The 21,469-nt window shown below is 42.1% G+C and overlaps 5 protein-coding genes and 1 pseudogene across 13 annotated transcripts; 1 reads left to right on the top strand and 5 right to left on the bottom strand.

Moving 5' to 3' along the window:
• Positions 1-211: 211 nt before the first annotated feature.
• Positions 212-8,615, bottom strand: LOC143369021 (membrane-associated guanylate kinase, WW and PDZ domain-containing protein 1). Of its 3 annotated transcripts, none has more exons than XM_076812380.1 (11): positions 7,750-8,615; positions 6,583-6,663; positions 6,292-6,517; positions 5,794-6,197; positions 5,533-5,721; positions 4,332-5,472; positions 4,125-4,260; positions 3,515-4,057; positions 3,275-3,445; positions 3,064-3,198; positions 212-2,076 (listed from the first exon to the last, which is right to left on the bottom strand). In XM_076812380.1, the coding sequence occupies exons 2-11, from the start codon at positions 6,629-6,631 to the stop codon at positions 1,912-1,914; spliced, it is 3,159 nt and encodes a 1,052-aa protein (XP_076668495.1). In that variant the 5' UTR covers positions 6,632-6,663; positions 7,750-8,615; the 3' UTR covers positions 212-1,911. The 3 variants fall into 3 exon arrangements, with proteins under 3 accessions (XP_076668495.1, XP_076668497.1, XP_076668496.1); XM_076812382.1 differs by having other exon boundaries at positions 4,332-5,460; XM_076812381.1 differs by having other exon boundaries at positions 3,515-4,054; positions 7,750-8,613.
• A 140-nt stretch (positions 8,616-8,755) lies between these two features.
• LOC143368821 (uncharacterized) lies at positions 8,756-11,177 on the bottom strand (annotated as a pseudogene). Its single transcript, XR_013085295.1, has 5 exons — positions 11,163-11,177; positions 9,938-10,027; positions 9,726-9,864; positions 9,258-9,644; positions 8,756-9,040 (listed from the first exon to the last, which is right to left on the bottom strand). The product of XR_013085295.1 is annotated as an uncharacterized LOC143368821 (transcript).
• Positions 11,178-11,557: 380 nt separating this feature from the next.
• On the bottom strand, positions 11,558-13,776 carry LOC143369029 (senecionine N-oxygenase-like). Its single transcript, XM_076812396.1, has 7 exons — positions 13,557-13,776; positions 13,329-13,467; positions 12,994-13,255; positions 12,593-12,693; positions 12,432-12,519; positions 11,997-12,160; positions 11,558-11,915 (listed from the first exon to the last, which is right to left on the bottom strand). Exons 1-7 carry the CDS (start codon positions 13,745-13,747, stop codon positions 11,607-11,609), a joined length of 1,254 nt encoding a protein of 417 aa, XP_076668511.1. The 5' UTR covers positions 13,748-13,776; the 3' UTR covers positions 11,558-11,606.
• A 574-nt stretch (positions 13,777-14,350) lies between these two features.
• LOC143369031 (RNA exonuclease 4) lies at positions 14,351-16,314 on the bottom strand. 4 transcript variants are annotated; one of them, XM_076812401.1, is made up of 2 exons: positions 16,181-16,314; positions 14,351-15,422 (listed from the first exon to the last, which is right to left on the bottom strand). In XM_076812401.1, the coding sequence occupies exon 2, from the start codon at positions 15,416-15,418 to the stop codon at positions 14,597-14,599; it is 822 nt and encodes a 273-aa protein (XP_076668516.1). In that variant the 5' UTR covers positions 15,419-15,422; positions 16,181-16,314; the 3' UTR covers positions 14,351-14,596. The 4 variants fall into 4 exon arrangements, with proteins under 4 accessions (XP_076668516.1, XP_076668514.1, XP_076668517.1 ...); XM_076812399.1 differs by lacking the exon at positions 16,181-16,314 and adding an exon at positions 15,989-16,127; XM_076812402.1 differs by lacking the exon at positions 16,181-16,314 and adding an exon at positions 15,497-15,815.
• LOC143369028 (neuroepithelial cell-transforming gene 1 protein) lies at positions 16,146-19,259 on the top strand. The gene is made up of 5 exons (XM_076812395.1): positions 16,146-16,287; positions 16,556-16,797; positions 16,872-17,235; positions 17,312-17,740; positions 18,333-19,259. Exons 1-5 carry the CDS (start codon positions 16,222-16,224, stop codon positions 18,633-18,635), a joined length of 1,404 nt encoding a protein of 467 aa, XP_076668510.1. The 5' UTR covers positions 16,146-16,221; the 3' UTR covers positions 18,636-19,259.
• On the bottom strand, positions 18,806-21,445 carry Mettl3 (methyltransferase like 3). 3 transcript variants are annotated; one of them, XM_076812385.1, is made up of 5 exons: positions 21,308-21,445; positions 21,023-21,184; positions 20,731-20,965; positions 20,152-20,658; positions 18,806-20,083 (listed from the first exon to the last, which is right to left on the bottom strand). In XM_076812385.1, the coding sequence occupies exons 2-5, from the start codon at positions 21,180-21,182 to the stop codon at positions 19,276-19,278; spliced, it is 1,710 nt and encodes a 569-aa protein (XP_076668500.1). In that variant the 5' UTR covers positions 21,183-21,184; positions 21,308-21,445; the 3' UTR covers positions 18,806-19,275. The 3 variants fall into 3 exon arrangements, with proteins under 3 accessions (XP_076668500.1, XP_076668499.1, XP_076668501.1); XM_076812384.1 differs by having other exon boundaries at positions 21,023-21,233; positions 21,308-21,431; XM_076812386.1 differs by having other exon boundaries at positions 20,731-20,929; positions 21,023-21,233; positions 21,308-21,431.
• Between the last annotated feature and the right edge of the window lie 24 nt (positions 21,446-21,469).

The following is a 21,469-nucleotide window of genomic DNA, read 5'->3' as shown; positions in this document are numbered from 1 at the left end:
TCACTGTTGACCGCGATATCGTCCGGTGGGCGCCGTTTTTAAAATCGCCCGAGTACTCGTGCCCACCTGCAATCAGGTACGTTTCGATTCCTTGCTCTTTACTTCGATTATTCTCATAGAAGGGACGAATCTTTTTATTATTGCGCTTAGGATCAATGGGCTGATGGATTTTGGAAAGTGTCATGAATATTCGTTTCGATCGAAACACAGATTTAGCTTTATTACCAGTATCTGTTTATTATCAGTTTATATATATACATATATATATTCGTCAACAGTGATATAATGATCACATAATAGAATTGCAGTAACAACATCGATTTTTCGAATTTACTCGATATCGCTGCGGTTCAGCGATTATCGATTGGAATAACAGCCATGTACATACAGTATCGAGAAACATTTCGGGAAAATTATATAATTAGTAAATACGTGATAGCGGCGAAGTGAAGCAACAAGTTCCTTGATAAACTAGTTACGGTTTGTAAGTACAAAATAAATGTAACATATCTTGGCAAGAGATATCATATACTATAAGTACAGAAGACATGGAGTTCCTTTAATGACCAAATTACAAAAATTCCTTCTTGGAGCTTACACTCTTGGACCTTCTTTTTAGACATATGTATATGTATATATTTACAAATTACTTTTGAAACGTTTTATCGTTTCCTACGTAATATACAAGTTCTGTATATGTATACATATATAATTATAAAAAATAAACAGAATAGTTGGGGCGTAGGGATGAAGTATTTGCTTTAAATGCAATTACCTCCGCTTATCTATTACATGATATAAATGTAAATTGCTTAATCAAGCGAATAATGAACATTGACGATTCCGTAAGTATTTTGTTCTTCCCGTTTACACATTAATGAGATTTAAAAATATAATCTAATTCATCCTCGCTTGTTTCATTTGCCGCATTTTTACGGAACAGCATTCTTTCTCTAGTCGTTATTAACTTACTAGTAAAAAAATATATCCATTAGCTTTTATATATTCATTGCGCCTGAATATCGCGAAAAGATAGGAAGAGGTTGTTTCGATAAGTAAAATGTCTTTGTCCAATCTTCGTCACTAATAAGTGTTTCTCTTCGGTCATCATCCATTTATTATAAATATTACTGAGTAATCAGTAGGAGAGAGAAAGAGATATATATATAGAGAGAGAGAGAACTTTAAATGTTAACACAGTAACAAGTTGCCTTTATATTGATCTTCCGAATTGCACCTCTCAGCAAAGTGACCAACAAGTGCATTCGCTTCTTTGGTTGTATCGGTACTTAATTTAATTATTGCTACACGTACATATTTCATACAGTCGTAATAAATACTTAAAAACAAAAACAATATTGATAATATCTTTTTTTTAAATGCTGGTCGAAAAGTTAAGGCAGGTAAACAGTCAAACGATAGATTAGATAGGACTCAATATTATATGAATTCACAGTCAAGGCCACAACGATGTTATACGATGAATTCTTCAACATATACGATTACCAAAGAGAAAATGTAAAAACGTTGAATACGAGTAACATCTTTCCAGCTTACAAATTTCTCTTATCCGAAAGCTTAGCAATGCAAAATCGTCCTCCTAGATAAATACTGAGATATCTAATTTCCATGACCCACATGGGTATCAATACTATTTGCCATTGCAAATGGATCGTACTCCACTAATTTTTCACATTTCGTATATATTTCGCGTAGTTGCACGCCGTCTCGGTACAGACTCGTAGTTAAATTTTCGAGAGAAATGCAAAGATACCGCTTGCGCGGTAAAAAGACTTGAGATTCTCTTCCCGAAAGTTAATACTTATAATCTTAGAAAATAGAAACTTATCGTATTAATAACGTAATCGCCACTAAAGGTGTCATCATTTCCGTTTACCCTAAATACGCTTATCATAAATATCTATTTTTGGATGAACAGCAGTTTAGTAAAATGAGAAATCGTACTCTCTGACGTTTTTTGGGGTGCACACCCATCTCGTGTAATTTCAATAAATGCCTGCGTGGGGTGCCCTCATCAATCGGTCGAATACTTATTTGGTCGATTGTGAGATTACTCTACAATGAAGTTTAATAAAAAATTTATAATCCGCCCTCGAAAATCTTAAGCGTTTACTTAGTAAATTTTGTTATTAAAAATTGGAACACGCGCAAGGCACAATACTGTCAAAAGCTATCACACGTGTTAGGATGAATTAACATTCGTCTCCTCTCGGTAATTAGATCGTTTTAAATACAGAGTTAGCACCAGTCCAAATCTTGTTAGAGTGAGCAAGTATCGTCCCCTGTAAATCGGGAGCTTATTACAAGTCACATTCATAGCTGCAAGAACAGCATTCACTACATCAACGCAACAGCTACATTCACGCACTCCTTTCCTGAACTGAAAGTTTATAAAGATCCTCTTACTTTAATTCGCAAAGACAATTGCGATCGGCGTATGGTTAATATTTATACCGCCGTAAAGTATTTCAACTGAGAGTCAACAGCCATGTCCTCGGCCACTCGCAACAGTATATTACTAAACTGCAAATATGCATAATTCGAAGCTCGTGTAAATAATATTGATCGAATATAAAAGCTGCACGACATGTGAATGTTGTAAAACTTGATCTCGACGTGTCGCGTATAAAAAATTATATATATATATATCTTACTACATACCTATATGTATAACCAACTCCATAAAATATTATACAATATAACACACTGTTTCCCCTTTGCAACAGAACAGTTTCTGTGCCGAACGTCTTAGTACTGCAAACCAGTATTAATCTAACTCTCGCTGCAATAAAACAACCTCTTGCAAAATCATACTTTTTTCCTTTCTCGTATTGTCTTTAAATGTTCTCTTACTACGATGCCTAATGGTTAAACTCTGAAGCTTCGTGTGAAATTATCAAGAGAGTTATACAGAGGCAACGTTAGCATTAGTATCGTCACTTGCAGAAATAAGTGTCGTTAATTCTTCTAAGATTAATAGGGTGTTACTAGAAACGGTTAATCTCATATATTCATATCGTAGAGGTGTGGAGGAGCACCTACCACTGAAGGCATCTGACAACCACGTCGAACTAAAAGTCGCACGGATGGTCCACCGTTTCGTATAATCTCAATGGCCTCTGTGTGTGTCATGTTTTTAGTATTGATCCCATTTATCTCAATTATTTGATCACCCACCTAGAGAGAATTATGAAAATGTTACCGCGATACCTCCAACCGCTAAATTATTACGCCTCGACAATAATGTACTTACTCTTAATCGATTATCAATAGATGCGGGGCCATTCTCTGCAATTTGTAAAACAAATAACGGCATATTTTGGAATTCACGCCCTCCCCGAATACTAAAGCCGAACCCTCTGGTTCCACGAGTTAATTCGACGGCGTGGTATTGTCCTCCGTCGCCGTCACACGTTGGTTCGTCCTAAAACAATTTATATTATATCACACGCATTCGATCCGAGCTACGTATCTTTAAGAAAGCGCGTAGTACCTTTTGAGACAGAGACGTGTTGCTACAACAATCGTCAAGGGGGTAACCGATCGTTAAAGTAACAGAATAGCCGGAGTCTTTAATTAAATTTACAATATCCTTGTGGCAAACGTTCGTAATATCTACATGATTAACGGCGAGGATATGATCCCCGACGTTCAATCGCCCGCATCTCTCCGCGGGCGAGCCCTCGATGATCCTACCAATCGTCGAGCCAGCTTTATTTACCGAAGAAATAATTACAAAACCGAAACCTTCGTTTTCCATTCTAGTGACCGTCACGTCGTAAGGGTATTGGAGGTTCATTTGCCGGCTATATGGAGTCTGGAGATTCTCTGGAAGGTGCTCCTGGGTGTTGATTCGACGACGTATCCCTAAAGTGACCCTGCCGTTTTGAGCGGCGGCTATCATCAACTGGACGACGTGGTGGTGGGACGAGTTCATAACACTCTCGCCATCCACGGACATAATCAGATCGCCTGTGTTCAACCTGTTATCCAAATCAGCTGCGCCGCCAGGTACGATATGCCCAACTGATACCTGCTGACAAACGCATTATCAATACCTTCGATTCCCCTTAATCCAGGGTGTTAACGATTCTTCCACTCACTTGAGATCCTTCCTCCGTGCCACCTACTATTCTAAATCCAAATCCTGTGTCTTGCCGCACTAAAGTCACCAGTGTCTCTATCCACTCTATGTCGGGCACCATCGGGCACACTAATTCATTGGTGTATTGAGAATACCTGAAGTTTAAACAACGATTTATAGACCTGTGTAAATTGAAACGTAAATTTAATGGAATCGGTATGTGTACCGTGGTATCGAACTGGAATGTGGTTGCTCGTGCTCGAAGCTGGTAGTTTCTTTTCGTTTATCCCATATCTCCCCAGTGTCAACGTTCTGTTCCTGCCCGATAGAGTATACATTGTAATCTTGCTCGCTGTACTGGGAATGAGACTGCGAGGTGTACAACTCTTTATAGTAATCCGAGTGTAAACATCCGTTTTGCTTCAGCATGTTGTCATGATGAGGTATATCAATAGAATACACGTCGTTGTTTATGTTTAATTTGTCGTTCGTAACCCAATCCCTTTTCGCGGTGTTTCTCACAGAATCGTCGTCCAAGTTCGTCATCGTAGCGAAATTGTCGGCCAAGTTCGTGATGTTCGCTTTGTACGGGTCAGTGTAATACATGCCGTGCGTATATTCGGAGTATTTGTACCGATTATCGAGAGGATTTAGCTCGTTCTCGCTCTGCTCGTTCCAGTTCGGTCTCATCGCACTCGTTGGCGACTTCGGACGATTTCTGGTATCAATGAGGGGTGTTTTTGGTCGGCTCGGTACCACAGTCTTGGTTTGAGTGCTGTAAATGTCCGCAGTGGGTGTCTTACTTCTGAAGAAGTCCTGCGAATTCTTCTCCTTCTTGTCATTCGACTTCGATGTTGTTCTCTGCACGTGTATCAGTGCTTCTTCGTTGCGGGGACAATCTTTCAGAACTTGCACTACCTCGGAGTGGCACATGTTCCTTACGTTGATATCATTTATATTCACTAAAATGTCCCCTTCCATCAGATTCTTGCAACGCTGACGATCCAAAATCTTCTTCACTTTCTGGCCGTGGGCGGAATCCGCTATTGTAAATCCGAATCCCATGGTTCCCTTCACGATCGAAATACTGAGAAATTCCGGCTTGGAAGACATCGGTGAATCTTTGCAGTCGTTTAAATCGCTGCTCTCTGATAGAAGAATGTCCGTACTGCTGGGTCTTTTAATGGTATTAATCTTATCCGAGATGCAAAGATCGGGCATTGAGTTGACAGAGGTCGTGGCAAGATTTTCACCGTTCTGTAGACTATGCACCGGCAAGAATGTGGAATCCAGGAAATTGAAGCGACCGTTGCTTTGTAGAGTGGGGTCCAGGTCCATGTACATCCTGGGATCTTCTGTTAAAATATCTGAGGAAATAGAATTTATTCGTCTGGCAAGAGCGAACTATTACCTAAACGGGTATTTACCTGGCGCATTAACGGCGATGGTAGTGACGACTTCTGTGTTGGGATCATTCGGATCGAATGGCAATGGATAACCCCGGCATACTTCCAGCGTAACAGTTTCACCGCTACCGATCGACTTAAAAACGTTCACCATTTCGTTGTGCGTGAAGCCCAAGACACACGTGTCGTTGACGTATACCAACACATCTCCTGCAATTTCATAGTTAAGCAATCCCCCTGATATCGCGGCAAACGGCGCCTTTACGCAACTTTATACATTACCAGTTTGCAATTTTCCATCCAACCATGCTGGACCGTTCGGCGCGACGCTTTTTATTTGTAAAAATTCCTCTACCGAATCGTCCCCACCAACGATGGTAAACCCTAGCCCCCTGGAACTTTTTATTAGCGTTGTTCTTATCCTCTGACCTTTCAGCTTCTCAGGGTTTCTCGTGAAGTTAGGGCTCTTCCTTTCTCCTAAACTTTGCTGGGCACGCTTGGCTTGCAGCACCGGGTTTTCGTACTGAGTTCTACGGTTCACGTGGTCGATAAAATATGTACCGTAAAGAGTGTCGTCTATTTTCTCCCAGCCATATGGTAATTCATCATCCAGACATTCTTCGAGAGATCGCTTTTGAAATTTGGATAAACGTGGATCCAGCCAGTGCGAGGTGCCTGTATTATGGCTGTAATATAATCATTGATAAATATATATAAACATAAAGCCTAACAATGCGATAGACGCAGTCTATCCTAATCAATTATACACATTACACGCACTCTATAAAATACACTTCTCCCGTTTCCGTGTAAGCCTTCTCCCAATTCGATGGTAAAGGTCCCAACTGGTCCTCTGTGGCTTGATTACGACTTCTACTACCCTGCTCTTGATTGGACAGCCCTGTATTTTGTTCAGAACTTGAACTGTACAAATACGTAGGCGGAATACGATGACCGGTCTCATCAGTCCCACTAATCGCTAATACCTCCTTGTCCATGCTTTCTCCTGCAATTGTACTCATTACAGTAACACGTGTAGACCCGCCACCCAATGTAAACATATTTTTTTACCATCGTTGGTATTATCGATCGATGTTGCGTCCTCTGCCTTTGTAGCCATTTTATGATTCCTCGAGGTTCCACGTTAGTACCCTAGCAAGTAATGATAAAATTACACCGCTGATACACCGCAGCTACGTACTATGTTCCTCCCTACTCAGATTTGTCAGTTTCTACTGCTCCAAGTTTCCAAGTCAGATTCAAAGAAAACATTCACACATTTCCTTTTAGACTTTATTTAATGGCAGTACAGTGAATTATACATTGGAGGCCACTTTTCACGAACGATATAAAGGAGTATAGTGCAAACAAACATGAGACAGAGAGAGAGAGAGAGAGAGAGAGAGAATATTGGTGAATGATATAAGGTATCAGGATCGCGTATTACATTTCACGCGTTACGGCACCATTTATACAACCATTCGAAAGAATTTGAACGGTATTTCGGGATTAGTTGCGCGGTGGCTGTAATCGCGTTATCTAGGATCCGCGGTAGCCCCGCCGCTCCCCGAAAACGCTTTTATCGCGTCGACTCCAAACACATCTGACAGATAGAGAGAGGGGGGGCGACGAAAATGTTGACAGTCAACAGAAAGCTGTGCTCCCCGAGGCCGTCGCTGAACCGACACGTACCCTGCGCACGATACTCTGGGCCCACCATAGGCGGGACAGGTGTCCGTAATAAAATTACATAAAGCAGTCGGGCTACACGGCGGACGTGGATGCATTCTTACGAATGCATTCACCCGAGAGTAGCTGGTGCGTAGCCCACATATCGCGCATCATTGAATGCAACTTTCTATCTAGGAAAGTTAACGTCGTGACTCCCGTAGCCCCCGAGCGAACGTAAATAAGTTTTTGCCGAGGGACGCGAACGGGGATCCGCTTTCCTTATGCATACCTTCAATGGAAAAAAAAAACGTTACTTTTATTTCCTCTTTCTCTCCCTCTCCCCCTCTGCCGCTCTCACTCTCTCGCGCTCCCCCCTCTGTCTCTCTCTCTCTCTCTCTCTCTCTCTCTCTCTCTCTGCCACACATGAGCGCGTTCGTAGAACCGAGATCGAGATCGCATGGAAATTCGCGAGGTGGGAAATAATGATACTGTGCGGGCTAGGAAAAACACACACGTACTCTGTCGGGTAAGGTTTTTTCACGGGGCACATATCGTACTTGTACTTACACTGATTCGTAACGGCGCGTTTCCCTATCGACCCGACCATCGCGGCGCTCAGCCGTGTCGAACGGCCTGAAATCTTTCGGCACTGAATCACTTCGGGACCGCGGAAATGCTCATCATTTTTCCAAGTGATAATGGTGAATGGATACGTACACTCCGGTTCGTCATGCAGCTACATCACACACGGCACTGCACTCGCACGCAACGCCGAGGCATTTAACCGAGCATCGCGGCCGATGCATCACCTTACGGTTAGATCATGCACTAGGCAACGTGGCGCGACATTCAATCCTGCGATGCACTAGAAAGGGATCAAGTTCTGTCGACGCCCCGGTATGTGCTTTTATTGCCAGCTCGTAGTATAAATTGCGCTTATACCGTTTACACGAAGTGTATTGAACTTGTGGTGATTTTCCGGGGATGTTACGAATTTCCGAATGCCTCGCGCAAAGTTTGTCTCTGGTCGTTTCATATTAGGAGAAAATTGAACAGAAGTGGTCGACGTTAGAATTCAAAGTTGAATGTAATTCTATTTGTCAATGATTCTTTATCTTTTCTCTCGGTAATGTAGGAAGTCGTTCAGGAATCCCGCGCTGCTCTCGTTGTACAGATTCGCGAAAACAGGGGGCAGCGGTGTTATTCTCGTGAGATCGTCGTAGTAATCGCTCTGTTTAGGTCCCATCATATGGAAGTGCATTTTCCGCAGGCCTTTCCATTTCTCGTTTCTCCAGCTCGTCTTACTCTTCTCGCAGTATGTCCACCTTGGAAGGAAAATCCTTCTTACCGTGCTAAAAGTTGAGGACAAAGCGGACCGGCAATCGAGAGGGTGCAACTTAAGTGGTTTCTATAAAAGTTTCATCGGAATATTGATTTTCCTTCGGGTCACAGCTGCAGATCGAACAATGCGCATACGTGAAATGGAAGACCGATCAAAGCGAGGGTGGGATTCTCGATCGATACAAGATGCTTCCACAACGGTGTCACCATGTTAGAGTCCACTCGCGCAGAAAGTAAAGCTGTACACTCGTATCTTGCAATTAAAGAACAGTTAACCAATGTTAATAGATAAAATTTAACGAGAATTGTACCTGTACAGTAGAAAAGAGTATCCACGGTTTCGCTGGCGCCTTTTATTATGCAGATTCTTTAATTTTAATCCATTCGACTCTTTCGTTCGTCAGTTACCTAAACGACATTGTCAGGAAACACAGTGCCAATAGAGCCGTTCACGTGGTGACTCAGAATCACTCTCTTCGCTCTCTTCGATATATCCAATGCCAGATCCATTCCTATCCTGTTTATCGCGGGATATTGATGTTTACAGAAGAAAAGTGGCGTAAAAGGGGCGAGGGCAACGTCGCATAATAACGGACAGGAAGAACCATGCACACCGTCTTATCCGCGAATATTTCGGGCTCTCTGTAATCGTGACTGTGCATTTGTTGGGCTAAGAAAATATTCTGTCATTTCATTGTCGGTATGCTAGGCTCGAAGTAATGACCGTTGCATACCATAACGGCGTCGAACGATTCGTTTACGACGGCATTCTTTTGTAGATCCTTTACCCTGATCGACCACTTCCGCTCCCCATTCGTTGGCTCCACTAACTGGACGTTGTGTCGGAGCTGCAAAATACGTATTCAGACACTTTGCTCTCTACGATGACGTACCATAATTTGTTCTGTTGAAAAATCCGATACACCACCCAACGAAAGAGGCAAAGCATTCCGTGCAGATGTTTACATTAAGACGAGCACGGTGACGACGGGTCCGGACAGCATGACGCTAGGCCCGTCGTAAATTTAGTCTGGGGCCCTTAAGGAGTTTTCGCCAGCGACGACGGAAGGACTTTCCTGGAAGGCAGCCCTCCATAAACCGACTCGAGACGGAGTACCAGTCTGTTGTAGGATACATACACTACATCTTTGAAATATATTTTTTAAAAGTTAACCCGATTCCTCGAATATTCCAATTCTTACCCGAATATACTGCCGAAGGTTGAAATGGTCGCAATACGAGTTGAGGAAGTCCAGCATTTGCGTGCGAGTCAAGTAACTTTCGGGTGCGTCCGGTATAGGATAGTCAGGGTATCCCATTACCTCCTTTGGAAAATTCGTTCTGCACGGTACGAATAGGTTTTAGTGCACCACTCGAGATAATCTATTCTACGCTTGTTTACAGTACACTTTACCTTAATTTTTTGTGCATGCTCGTGTGTATCTTTAAACCACACTGATCCAGTTTTTTCTCTGTAGACCCATGTGCCGCCAACTTGGTCTGTCTTCTAGCAAAGTACTTTGCAGTCGTATGCACTGGAAGTGCAGTGCCTTAGAGTCGCCGAGATCAGCGGATCCAGCGCCGATCACGGCGATCTTCGTGTTCGCTGACGATCTCGAAGAAATCTTTCCGTCCCGATATAAGCTGCAGATAGCTTGGAAAAGTAATCCACTTTCGCGCGCGTGCCGCTTATCGCTGTCAAAAGTCAGATAAGCTAATGAGAAGCGTGAGTAGTACAATTTGCTTCGAGTCAGCCACGTTACGGGCGAGAAAGCTGCTGCGATCGAAAGTCGTACGCGCGGGCGCCTCTTTCCTTTTCTCTTATAATAAACTTTCCTCGCTATCACGCGAGTACGGTGCGCCAAATCAAACTCGTACAGCGTTATCAACGCGGTGACTTCGTTAGAACGTTGAGGAGCAAAACATGATGATGTGGATTTATAAGATAATACAATGACCTAGCAGTATATTAATCGAGTCACTCACGAATTGGGAAACCTGGAGGGTGATCGTACGATCGTCCGGCAGAGAGGACTAGGGCTGTTCGAGTACTCGAGTTATTCGAGTAGCTTGATATTCGGACCGAGCCGAGACTCGGTTTTCGAGCCGAACCGAGTACTCGAAAAAAGCGAGCGGCTCGAAAGAACCGAGTAGCTCGAATAGAACCGAGCAGTCCAAGTATGTCGAGTAGTTTGAAGCTTGAATGTTTCGAATATTTTAGAATACATATGTTTATCTACTGGAAAATAGTTCGTAATAATGTGAGTAATTAAAATGTAAACTGCAAATGAAAATATTCTCTAACTATTGAAAATAACTTTCCGCGTATATATGATTTAATAATATTTCTTCTTGCGCTTTCCTTTATTTTTCTTTTTTTTTGCCTTTTCCGTATGGATTATATTTCTGTCGAGTCACTGTCAACAAAGGCTGTTACCCGTTAAAAAAAAAGTATAAATAAATAAAGAATTCAAAGAGTCAAAATTAAGATTATGGGTTTTTCCATGTGTGTCTAGATGAAAACTTTCCGCCGACTTTTGCGATCACCCTGGGGTGTTTAATAAATTTTTAAGAAAGAAAAGTTCTTTTAATGAGAACTTAGACGAGTGTATCTGATCCCTGAAATGAAACTTGGACACAGAAATCTTTTCCATATCCACGCATATCGAATTCAGAGTTAAAAAAGTAATAATAATAACGTACCATACTTTTCGTGTTATTTCTACGCTTTCATTATGAAATCAATTTCGTGGATGCGGTAATTGGTTTATCTGGCAATGAGTCAGTGGTTTAGAAAACTGAAAGCACTTTTAAAGACTACGAAATTAATGATAGGATACTACAAATATCTTTGCAGCGTCTTTGGATACCAGCAGACTGATAACGCGCGGGATTACATGCAATTGAGACGTTTAACTGAATCTAAATATCATCTTGTGGAGTCATGGGATGGGTCACGCGTTAGGAAATAACTGAGCGGCGAGTCTCACGGTCCGTCGTGCAATTTTATTGTAAATGCTTCCAGTGGAAAAGGAAAGAATATCTTTATCCAACTTTACACAAAACGAAGATTACACATGATTTCAAAATCGAACGAAGTTGTTGTCGTCAACGATTCTGTACTTTACTTGACGGTAACACAGCAAGTTCTCGAAGAATCTCTTGTTGCACTCGTTGTAGAGGCTCGCGATGACCGGGGCTAACGGCTTTATTCCTGAAGCTTTCGCGAGATCGGCGTAATAATCGCCTTGTCTTTCTTCCATCACGTGGAACTGCCTCTTCGCGACACCCTTGCCGCTGAGCTGCTCCAGCTCCTCGGCTTCATCTCGCAGCATGTCCGACTTGGAAGGGAAGTCTTTCTTACCACTCCAGAATTCCAGGACGAATCTAATCTGCAACCGATAGATAACGATTATGCTAACGGTGGCTGGCTTCCGTAAAATAGATTATAATGATTTTCTGTTGGATCGCACCTGGAGGTCGGACATATTGAAGGCGCAGATACCTTTGGGGAGGCCAATAAATACCAGGCTCGGATTCTCGATCGATACCACGTGCTTCCACAACGGTGTGACCATGCTCGATTTTACGCGAACGCCGCATTTCTCGTCCAAAAAGGGGAAACTGTAGTCGTACCCTGCGATTAAAAAATCAACAATTTGTGTATCGTTCGTGGGCATCCGCATTGGGCAACTGGCTTGAGAAAAAATTGCTTATTTTTAAAATTTAATCTTTATTAAATTTATACTAAAAAACTGAACATTTTTCAGTTTCAATTTTAAAGTTTTAATCAAATTGGCGCTACAACGCTGTCTAGTTTCTCAAAGTTGTCCCCCTCCCTTCGCCAGAAAAAAGTCTGCGGACGCCTTTGGTATCGTTTGATGCGTTTACACATTGCTCCAATTTACCTGTGCAGTAGAACATCGCATCCACGGTTTCACCAGTGCCATCTTCGAACAGAACACCACGTTCGGTCAACTCTGCCACGTCTGGTTTCTGAAAACATTTAATCATAGTACCACCTTCTCTCTGCACATAGTCCCTTTTAAATTCACCCTGAGCCAATTACCTGAACGACATTATCAGGGAACTTGGTCTCCATGCCCTTCAAGTGGTGGCTGAAAAACACGCGCTTCGCCGTTCTCGATACTTCCAGTGCCAAATCCAGCCCTGCAGTTTTTACAAGGGATATATGCGGTCGAATAACGAAAGATACAGTAAAAAGGAATGATATATGACAGTGGCGCACCCAGAGGGGGACCAAGGGGCCCTGGGACCCCCCGAAGAAAAAGGCAAAAGGGATTAATGCAACCACGACTGAAGAAAAGAAAACTGGATTTTATTCTTTGAATAAATTTGAATAACACCTAGCGAATTTTATTGAACTTGAATTAGAAATGTTTTTATCCCTTGAACTCGGCTCCCCCCAAGATTAAATCCTGAGTGCGCCACTGCTATGTGATACGGTACCGGAAGGGCCACCGCCAAAGATGACTACGGTCTGGTCGGTGAACACGTCGGGAGTTCTGTAATCGTGACTATGCAATTGTTCGCCTTGGAAAATGTCCTGGCCCTTCAGTTTTGGAACACTGGGCTCGGAGAAGTGGCCATTGCAGATCATAACCGCGTCGAAGGTTTCACTGGTTACAACATCCCTCTGGAGGTCCTTGGCCTTGATCAACCACTTCCGTTCCCCTTTGGAGGGTCCCACTGACTCAACGTTATGCAGAAGCTGCAAAGCTCGATTTTAAATATCCATTGCAGTTGGGAGATATTGTAAATTGTTCACAGGGCTGACAAATTACCCGAATACACTCCCTGATATTAAAGTGATCGCAATAGGAGTTCAGGAAGTGGAGTATTTGCGCGCGGGTCAAGTAACTCTCAGGATCCTCCGGGGCAGGGTAGTCTGGGTACCCCATTATCTCCTTTGGAAGGTTTGCTCTGGATAGTATCGACAATTTTATAATATTACACATGAAATGACAATGGAACGGCTCATTGAGCTTTGTGCCCATTTATAGGCACTTTACCTTAAGCTTTTATACATGCTAGTGTGTATCTTTAAACCATACTGATCCGCGCCAGTTTCTTCTCTGTAAACCCATGTGCCTCCAACTTGGTCTGTTTTCTCGTAACAGATCACTTCGTTGGAATTATTGGCTCTGCAATGCCGCACGGCCGCAATGCCCGCGGCTCCGGCACCGATCACAGCGATCTTCATAACTTATAAATTCAATGGAACTTGCGAAATATTCCTAATCTTCCACCTCGATTCAGTTTACGGTGCACACGTGCTATTTTAACAGTCATTGATTTCTCTCCCTCGTACAACACACTTTCGTAATTATTACACCGGTAGTTTACGAGTTAAGATCCAGAGAAGAACTACGAGTACACTAATCACCTCGCAGATCCACGAGTATACTAATCGCGTGTAAAGGTGTTCGAGCAATCCGAAAAAGCGAGCCGAGTCTCGGCTGGATCCGAATTTCAAGCTACTCGAATATTCGAATACTCGAACAGCCCTAGTGTAGAGTCACTGGCTTCAATGTCACACAGTTAGGAAGCAGATTCGAAATGACCGTGCATTAATCATTCGCTTTATAATAAGTCGTGCTACTCAAAACGGGGGGGAGTCACCCTACGACCCCCGTGTTGTCCATTAACCGAAATGCGCTCAGAATCCACGTAACAAGGATCAGTGATTATTGATCTCGGCCGTATTTTTCGCGTCTTATCTGAATGGATGGTAACTACTTGTCATTCTAATTGCAACATACGAGCAATTAGAGTTTCGAAAGGAGAAATAGATGGCAATGCGGGATGTGTATGAAAAGGAAATATATTTCAAATTTGTTTTAACACAACTCTACACTCTGACAACAATATCATACGTATGTGTTTAGTGTTGGAGCTAGAGAAACATTGGTCCTTCTTATAAGTAATGATCTTGTAACATACAATTAAAACATTTCGCGCAACGGTGACTTACATAAAAATGAACATTTTTTAGGATTGTACTTAAATTAAGTCTTAACTAGATGAAAGAGATCTTACATATCCACAGTAACTACCGTCTAGAATAGAATTCAGACTCCCACTTGCTCTTGTACAGCACGTACAATTGCATCGCAACTCTCGCGTCTTCGACGGAGCTGTGCTCCCCAGTTTGTATTTGCCAGCCCAACAGTTCGCAAGCGAGCTTCTTCAAACTGGGTGTGTTTCCCTTGGATACCTGCCGAAAGATTTTGAACCTGGACGTGTCTCGCAAATGTTTCCACGGGTGAGAGAGGTACAGCACGTCGAGGTCGTGCTTCAACGCGTGACCAACCAGAACGCGTCCTCTTAAGATCTCCGCCACTTCTTTCTGAACCACTTGGAAGTCTTCTCCGTTCTGGAGATTATGAGGCCGAATGCCGCTGACTTTGGTTCTGTAATCTTGAACAGGCTCTCGTGGCTTGACGTATTTATCGTAGACGCAGAAGCCATGGAGATTCACAACGGACACCCTAGCTATCATGCTCTTGGTGCCGTCGCCTATGCCCACCATCTCGCAGTCCATCGCCACCTGCTTAGTTAACTTCTTTTTCCTCTCGTCGTAAACTTCCTCCTTTTTCAAGTGATTCTTCTTCTTCGATTTCTCGTGCTGGGGGTTGGGCTTTTTCTTAACGTGCTGGGGGTTGGGCTTTTTCTTAACGTGCTCTTTGTTCAGACCTTCGGGTTCGTTCACTGATGAATTACAGATTATTGTCTTGGACAGCTCCCAGTTACGACCGGACGCGTTCCGCTCCGTATGCGGGATGACGCGCAGAGAGCTTATTCTGTCCTCTTCGTCCACAGGTCGTTTGATAGCAGACTTTTTACAACAACATTCTTCCCTTCTCTCCTCCATTTTCCTACAAGCATCAATGGGAAAGACTACTTACAACACTCTACGTTAATAACGTGTACAAATTGTTTCGATCGGTACGTGTCCTAACCTCTTCATTTAACACGTGTAAGAAGAGAAACACGGATCTATTAAATTTTCATACAATCCTAATCGTACGTCAAAATATGCATCGTCTATTCCATAAGGTATACAGAAATATGCAAAAATTAATTGCAATTAGCAGGGAAATGTTAGATAATGCGTCAACTTAAATATGGCGGCATAAATTCAGACTACGGTTATACATACAATTTAAAACTGATGCTGTCAGTTTTGTTTCCTTGCATGAACGTTATCGAACGAAGATATTGCAATTATAAACTGTAATTGATATGTCATTGATTCCTATTCGCGATAGCATTCACGGTGAGGAATGAAACGAAATATATCAAAGGGAAATTGTAATCAAAAACATCGTTAATTCCGTTCGTGATGCTCATATTCGTCGGGGGGTTATGTTCTTTGAAATGAAATTGGTGCTAGCGAAGAAACAGCGAAGGACGCCTTTCATTAATGCGGATGTTATTTTACCTTATGAATAATACCATAACAATAAAGCACGCGGTGAAGATTAACGAGATGACCATGCTAGAATAACTAGGAAACTAAATATTCTAGAGTTTACGTCTGCCAAGTTTGCACCGACGATTGTTTTTCGCAAAAGCCTGCGTAGTTCGACGGTTACACGGCGACCGTGTATGGATGGAATATGAATGATCGTACCTGAATCGTTTGGTCGTTAATTTTTTAAAAGTGACGGAACAATGAACGATGATAGTAGCAGTACAATCAAAGATGCTTTCCAAGAACCCAGAAAGAAATTCTGGCTGGTGAGTTCTGCGCGTGCTGTCAGCAATATTTAAAAATAACGCACGATCGACTTCAACCGTTACGTGACCGACGTTTCATGCCACTCGTCATTCATTTGTTTTAAGTGAAAAATAAATATTTTATAAGAGACTCTTCAATTATCAGTCATGCGTATTACGTTCTTTTCATTTTTGCATTTGTTTATTGTCTGTACATAGCTTTCATTTAAGAGGTCGCCTTTGTTATAACAAAGTATAAGCAGTCTTATTTGGTGTCCTGTTGGTTTAGCGATCGAGAAAGCGCCCAAAGAGCGACGCTATCAGTATCAGTTCAATGGACATGTCTATCGAGTCGGATGTGGGTAAAAAGAAGAAACGTAGGAGGATTACAGAGGTGGCCAGCAGTATCTTCTCCGCTTCTAGCTTAACTAAACAAGGGAATACTCTTCATAGGTCTTTCACCATTCACCCGAGTGCGACAGATCTGTCGTTTGCCGAAAACGAAGCAGATACAGGGACGTTGAGGAAGAAGTGCGGACGTTTATGATATTTCTAGCTTAACTCCAAAGGGTTTGTTTTCATCTGACTTTAGATTTATTTCTCAGGTGCAAGGGCAGTATTGAAAACACTAGCAGTTTTACGCTTCGGAGTTGGGCACTCGACGTGGCAAAGATAAGTACCAAGGAGAGATCGAATTATTCCTTAAGTAGGAAGGAAGTTAAGAGACAAGAAGCGATCTATGAATTGTATTGCGGAGAAAATGTGGTTATCAATGACCTGTGCGTTCTGAAAGACTTTTATTATGAACCATTGATACCCACTGGTATCTTTAATTCGGACGAGTTACTTACACTTTTCGGCGGTGTAACGCATCTCATTGAGATACATAGTAGTTTGAGGGATGAGTTGGTGGATCTAAGAGATCAGTATGGATTTACAGATATCGTTGCTCCTACAGTGTTAAATTGGGTTAGTTATATTAACTTCTAGTGTTTAATACAACACTGTCGATCTCACAGGATTATTAATCCCTCAATGTTTATAGATCCGAAAATTAACGAAACCGTATTTGGAAAGGTGTAGAACACAAATATGGGCGAAACATTTGTTGGATGAGAAAAGGTTGACAAATAAACGTTTCCAATCTTTTTTAAAAAAGCGTTTGGAATCTCCGCATTCGATCGATTTGTGGACGTACATAGATGTGGCACGCTCAAGAATCGTTAAGTACCCTTTATTGGTGAAAGAGATACTGAGGCACACTGCGGCCACGCATATAGATCAGACATCTCTGAAAGAGGCATACGATATGCTATCCAAGTTACTTAACGATATAGACAGAACCATGGGAATTGCGGAATGCAAGTTAGCTCAGTCGAAAATTAATATAAAGTCGGACTACGACCCTGCCAAGTCTATTGAAAGTGCAACGGAACTTATCATTGAAGGGCAACTTAAAGATAGTCGAGGAATGGTAAGGCTAATTCAGGAACAAAGTTGGGCATTAGTCGAATACATTTTTATTCGAATGAACTCGAATAAAAATTTCGAATAAAGTGAAGTTATTCGAGAATAACGAATAAATTTTTATACTACTAAATTTTTAGTCGTTACTCGTTATTCGAAGGACTGCCGTGGCGACTAAGCGACACGAATCTAGCGAATCTAGCTTTTCTGCTAGACGCTCGTTCACTCCGACTTGCTCTGACTCACTCGTTCATTGGTTGAGCGTCGGTCACGTGATTGGTTTTGACGCTCAAAACGAGCGTCGACGCTGAAAGTCCCGTGGACCGATCACGTGACCGATTTTGACGCTCAAAACGAGCGTTGAGCGTCAGCATGAAATTGCACCTTTAGTCGCCACGTCGGTCCTTCGAATAACGAGGAACGAATAACGACTAAAAATTTATTCGTTATTCTCGAATAACTTCACTGTTTTCGAAATTTGTATTCGAAGATTAGTCGAAGAACAATTTAGTCGAATAATGTCCAACTCTGTTCAGGAATGATTATTTCATTTTATAGATAATTGTAAAATAAATTGGAATCTTGAACTTTCATTTCAGAAATATCAGTGCTTCCTTTTCAACACTGGCTTTGCAATAACTCGTGGAACAAGATCCACGAGTAAAAAGTACAATCTGTCTTTCCCTGTTATACCGAAAGACCAGATTTGTATAAGTGCAGAGGAAAAGTCTTTCACGAGTGGTGGGTTTAAAATTGGCAATCACTTTTTAATTACGGAAGATGGCCACGGAAAGAGGCACTGGATCGACTCGCTCAACAAAGTTTGTCAACAGCGTATTGATTTGTTAGAAAATGTAATCGATGCCGATGAAAAAGAGAATCGGCATGTTTCGACACCGTAAAACCGAATCCGCCTACTCGGTCATCCACGAATAAAATAAGTGAAAATCCTTTTTCTCTGACATTAAAGAGAAGCCTTTTGAAGCAAAAGCGCGACAGTATTGATTATACTTGGTATTAAAAGCTCTACATTCCGTTTTAAGCTACTTTTTATGTCCATGTACTATACTCATTTTATACAACACTTTGGTGTAGGTACTTAAAATGTCTTCAGAGATTGCATTCTGCTCTCAGTACAATTGCAAAAAGGATATAAGTTTATATTAAGGCGCGTACTTATAATAAACGACATTACTGTAAAATATATAGATCATATATAATTAAATAGCAATTGGGGTGCTAACATGTAAAATAATGCAATTGTACAGAGGCCATCGATGACTCGTTCTCCACTGCGCATATGTATTCTCAATGAATTCGGAATGATTCATTGATGGTGAATGTACTATTACTACGTTAAATGCAGCTTATATATACATATATATTTAAAAACGAAACTATGTTTCTAAAATTCTCTTACGCTACAATATAAAAAATAAGAGCTGGAAATCCGCATTCAGTTTTTGTCCAACACGATTTTATTCTTATAATTTTCGTAATAAAATAACAGTCCATGTACGTTACAATACTCTAAAATGTTTATTATGGTTTAGCGGGTTTCATCGAGTTTCCGTCTGGGTAACGTTTCTTGAAAGCTTTGATGAGTTGAGGGTCGATTAAATGTACACCGTCTACTTGATTCCCTAACGTTATCCAATTAGGTTGAACGTTATGCGGTCGACCGAACAATTCGATCTTCCTCGTTCCTGGACTCATACGTTCAATAATTCCGTAAATCTCGTCCGGCTTGTGGCTGGTCGCTCGAACTTCGGCCACGATAACGTCGCTATCCAATCCCCGATTAATCCTCGGGTTTCCTTTCATGCCAACCAAGCAGTGCTCCTTCCCGTGATTCAGCCAGTGACCCGTCCTGCCTGTTCTTATTATCCTCTGCAATTGATTCGTCTTCACCCATATGATCTCGTCTACCCTCTCGTATCCCCACAATTGCAGACATTCTCTACCAAGTTCCATCGCCCTCCCGGTTACCCACAGAAACAGGAGACCCTCGTCTTGGAGCGCAGGTATACCTAGCTGCCTCATCTCGTCGTCGGACATGGTACCGTACGGTAGCTCCATGTGAATGTCCCATGGAGGGTCAGCCATTATAACAGCGAATTTACCCAGCACAGTCATGTCAAGGTAACGCAAATCGCATTGTATCCATTGCGGTGGGTACAGGGTCAGCTCGCTACCCACAAGGGATCCACTGGCAGCCGGGCAAGGAGCACTGCTACTATTTTTACTATCTAACGTTAAAGCTTTAGCTGCCGCGGCATTAGTAACGCTGTCCCCGTCGCTCGACTCCTTCTGTTGAGTTGTCGGTCCATCTACTTCGTAGTGAACATACCTGTACGGCGAGAAATTTAAGAAATGGATTACACTTAATTGGGGACGCGTTTCGTTCGCTATACGTACTTGCATGTGTCCATATGAAAGCAAGTATTTAGGAAACTACAGTCGCCTAGAGACTCGTCCGTGTGACTTTGAATAATCTTTTTGAAATGCAGTTTCTTGCATTTCTCTGCGAACCCGGGCCCGCCATTCAGTTTAACGCAATCTACTCTCGTGCCGTGGGGACAGAACTCCATGACCTGGGCCCCCCCTTGGGATCGAAACCGTTCAGCCAATGATTTCTCTTTAGATGTCTGTTTCGACAACAAATCTAATATCTGCTCCCCAACCTTTTTATTCTCCTTCTCTCTGATCGTCGGCATCGAGATTAGAGACATTATGTCCTCTGTATTCTTTTTATCTAATTTCAGCTGCTTCTCTGCAGGCGCGTAATCATTCAATTCGGACGCAGATGTCTCCGCACTTTCTGGATTTTCTGTGTCATCTGACTGCGACTGGTACGACGAGTGTGATTCTGTCACCGATAATACTGTATATCCAAAAACACCGTTCTCCGTCACTTCTTTGATCCTAGAAAGAGGCTCAATTATTTCTCAACCGCACGTAGAACAAAAGTGTACGATAATGCGGAGACTTACTAACTTAACAATATCCTGCGCAGCAAGCTTCTCCAAAATCTTATGAATGTCCGCGGAACACACGTCAGCGTTCAAATTCTTACGAAGCTGATCTATCAATTCTGCGGATGTGATAGGTGAATTGGGCAATGATTCGTGCAGGATGCATAAAACGTCCCTCTCGTATTCGCTGTGGTCAGATCGTTGAATATGCCCCGTTGAGTCTAAGAAAACAAATAACTTGATTACCCTCCTGCAAACTAAAGATCGCAATCTGTAAAACCATCTGAAAGAACGCTATCGAATAGTTGAATTACCATTAGTATTGGACGATTCATTTGTCATGGTGGATGATACCGGTGTTGCAGAAGTAAGAGTAAATAATTCATGTCTCTCTCGTTTTCGTTTCTGTAGCTTCTCCCTCAAGCTATTCCTTTTTATTTTAATAGCCTGGATCTCCTCAAAGGCGTCAGACATGTCTTCCAGAGAAAGTTTCCAAATGAAACATTACAAATTAAAATATAACACCTGTGCATACTTGATATATTAATACACAGAAATTGCTAATATTAATCAGCGAAAAAGTTTAGAATTTTCTTTACCTTGCGACACCAGTCAAAGTACTCCAAACCGCTTAGAAATACATGCGTTTTTATAAACAAGCTGAACGACCGCAAACCACTGACTTCTAACAACGGAAAACCTAACCTGTCCTGACCTATCTTCACCTGAGACGAGAGCAGACGGCAACACATGGCCGAGTT

Source organism: Andrena cerasifolii, chromosome 5 (genome assembly GCF_050908995.1).
Source record: "Andrena cerasifolii isolate SP2316 chromosome 5, iyAndCera1_principal, whole genome shotgun sequence".
Classification (NCBI taxonomy): Eukaryota; Metazoa; Arthropoda; class Insecta; order Hymenoptera; family Andrenidae; genus Andrena; species Andrena cerasifolii.
This window is presented reverse-complemented; position numbering and strand designations above follow the sequence as displayed.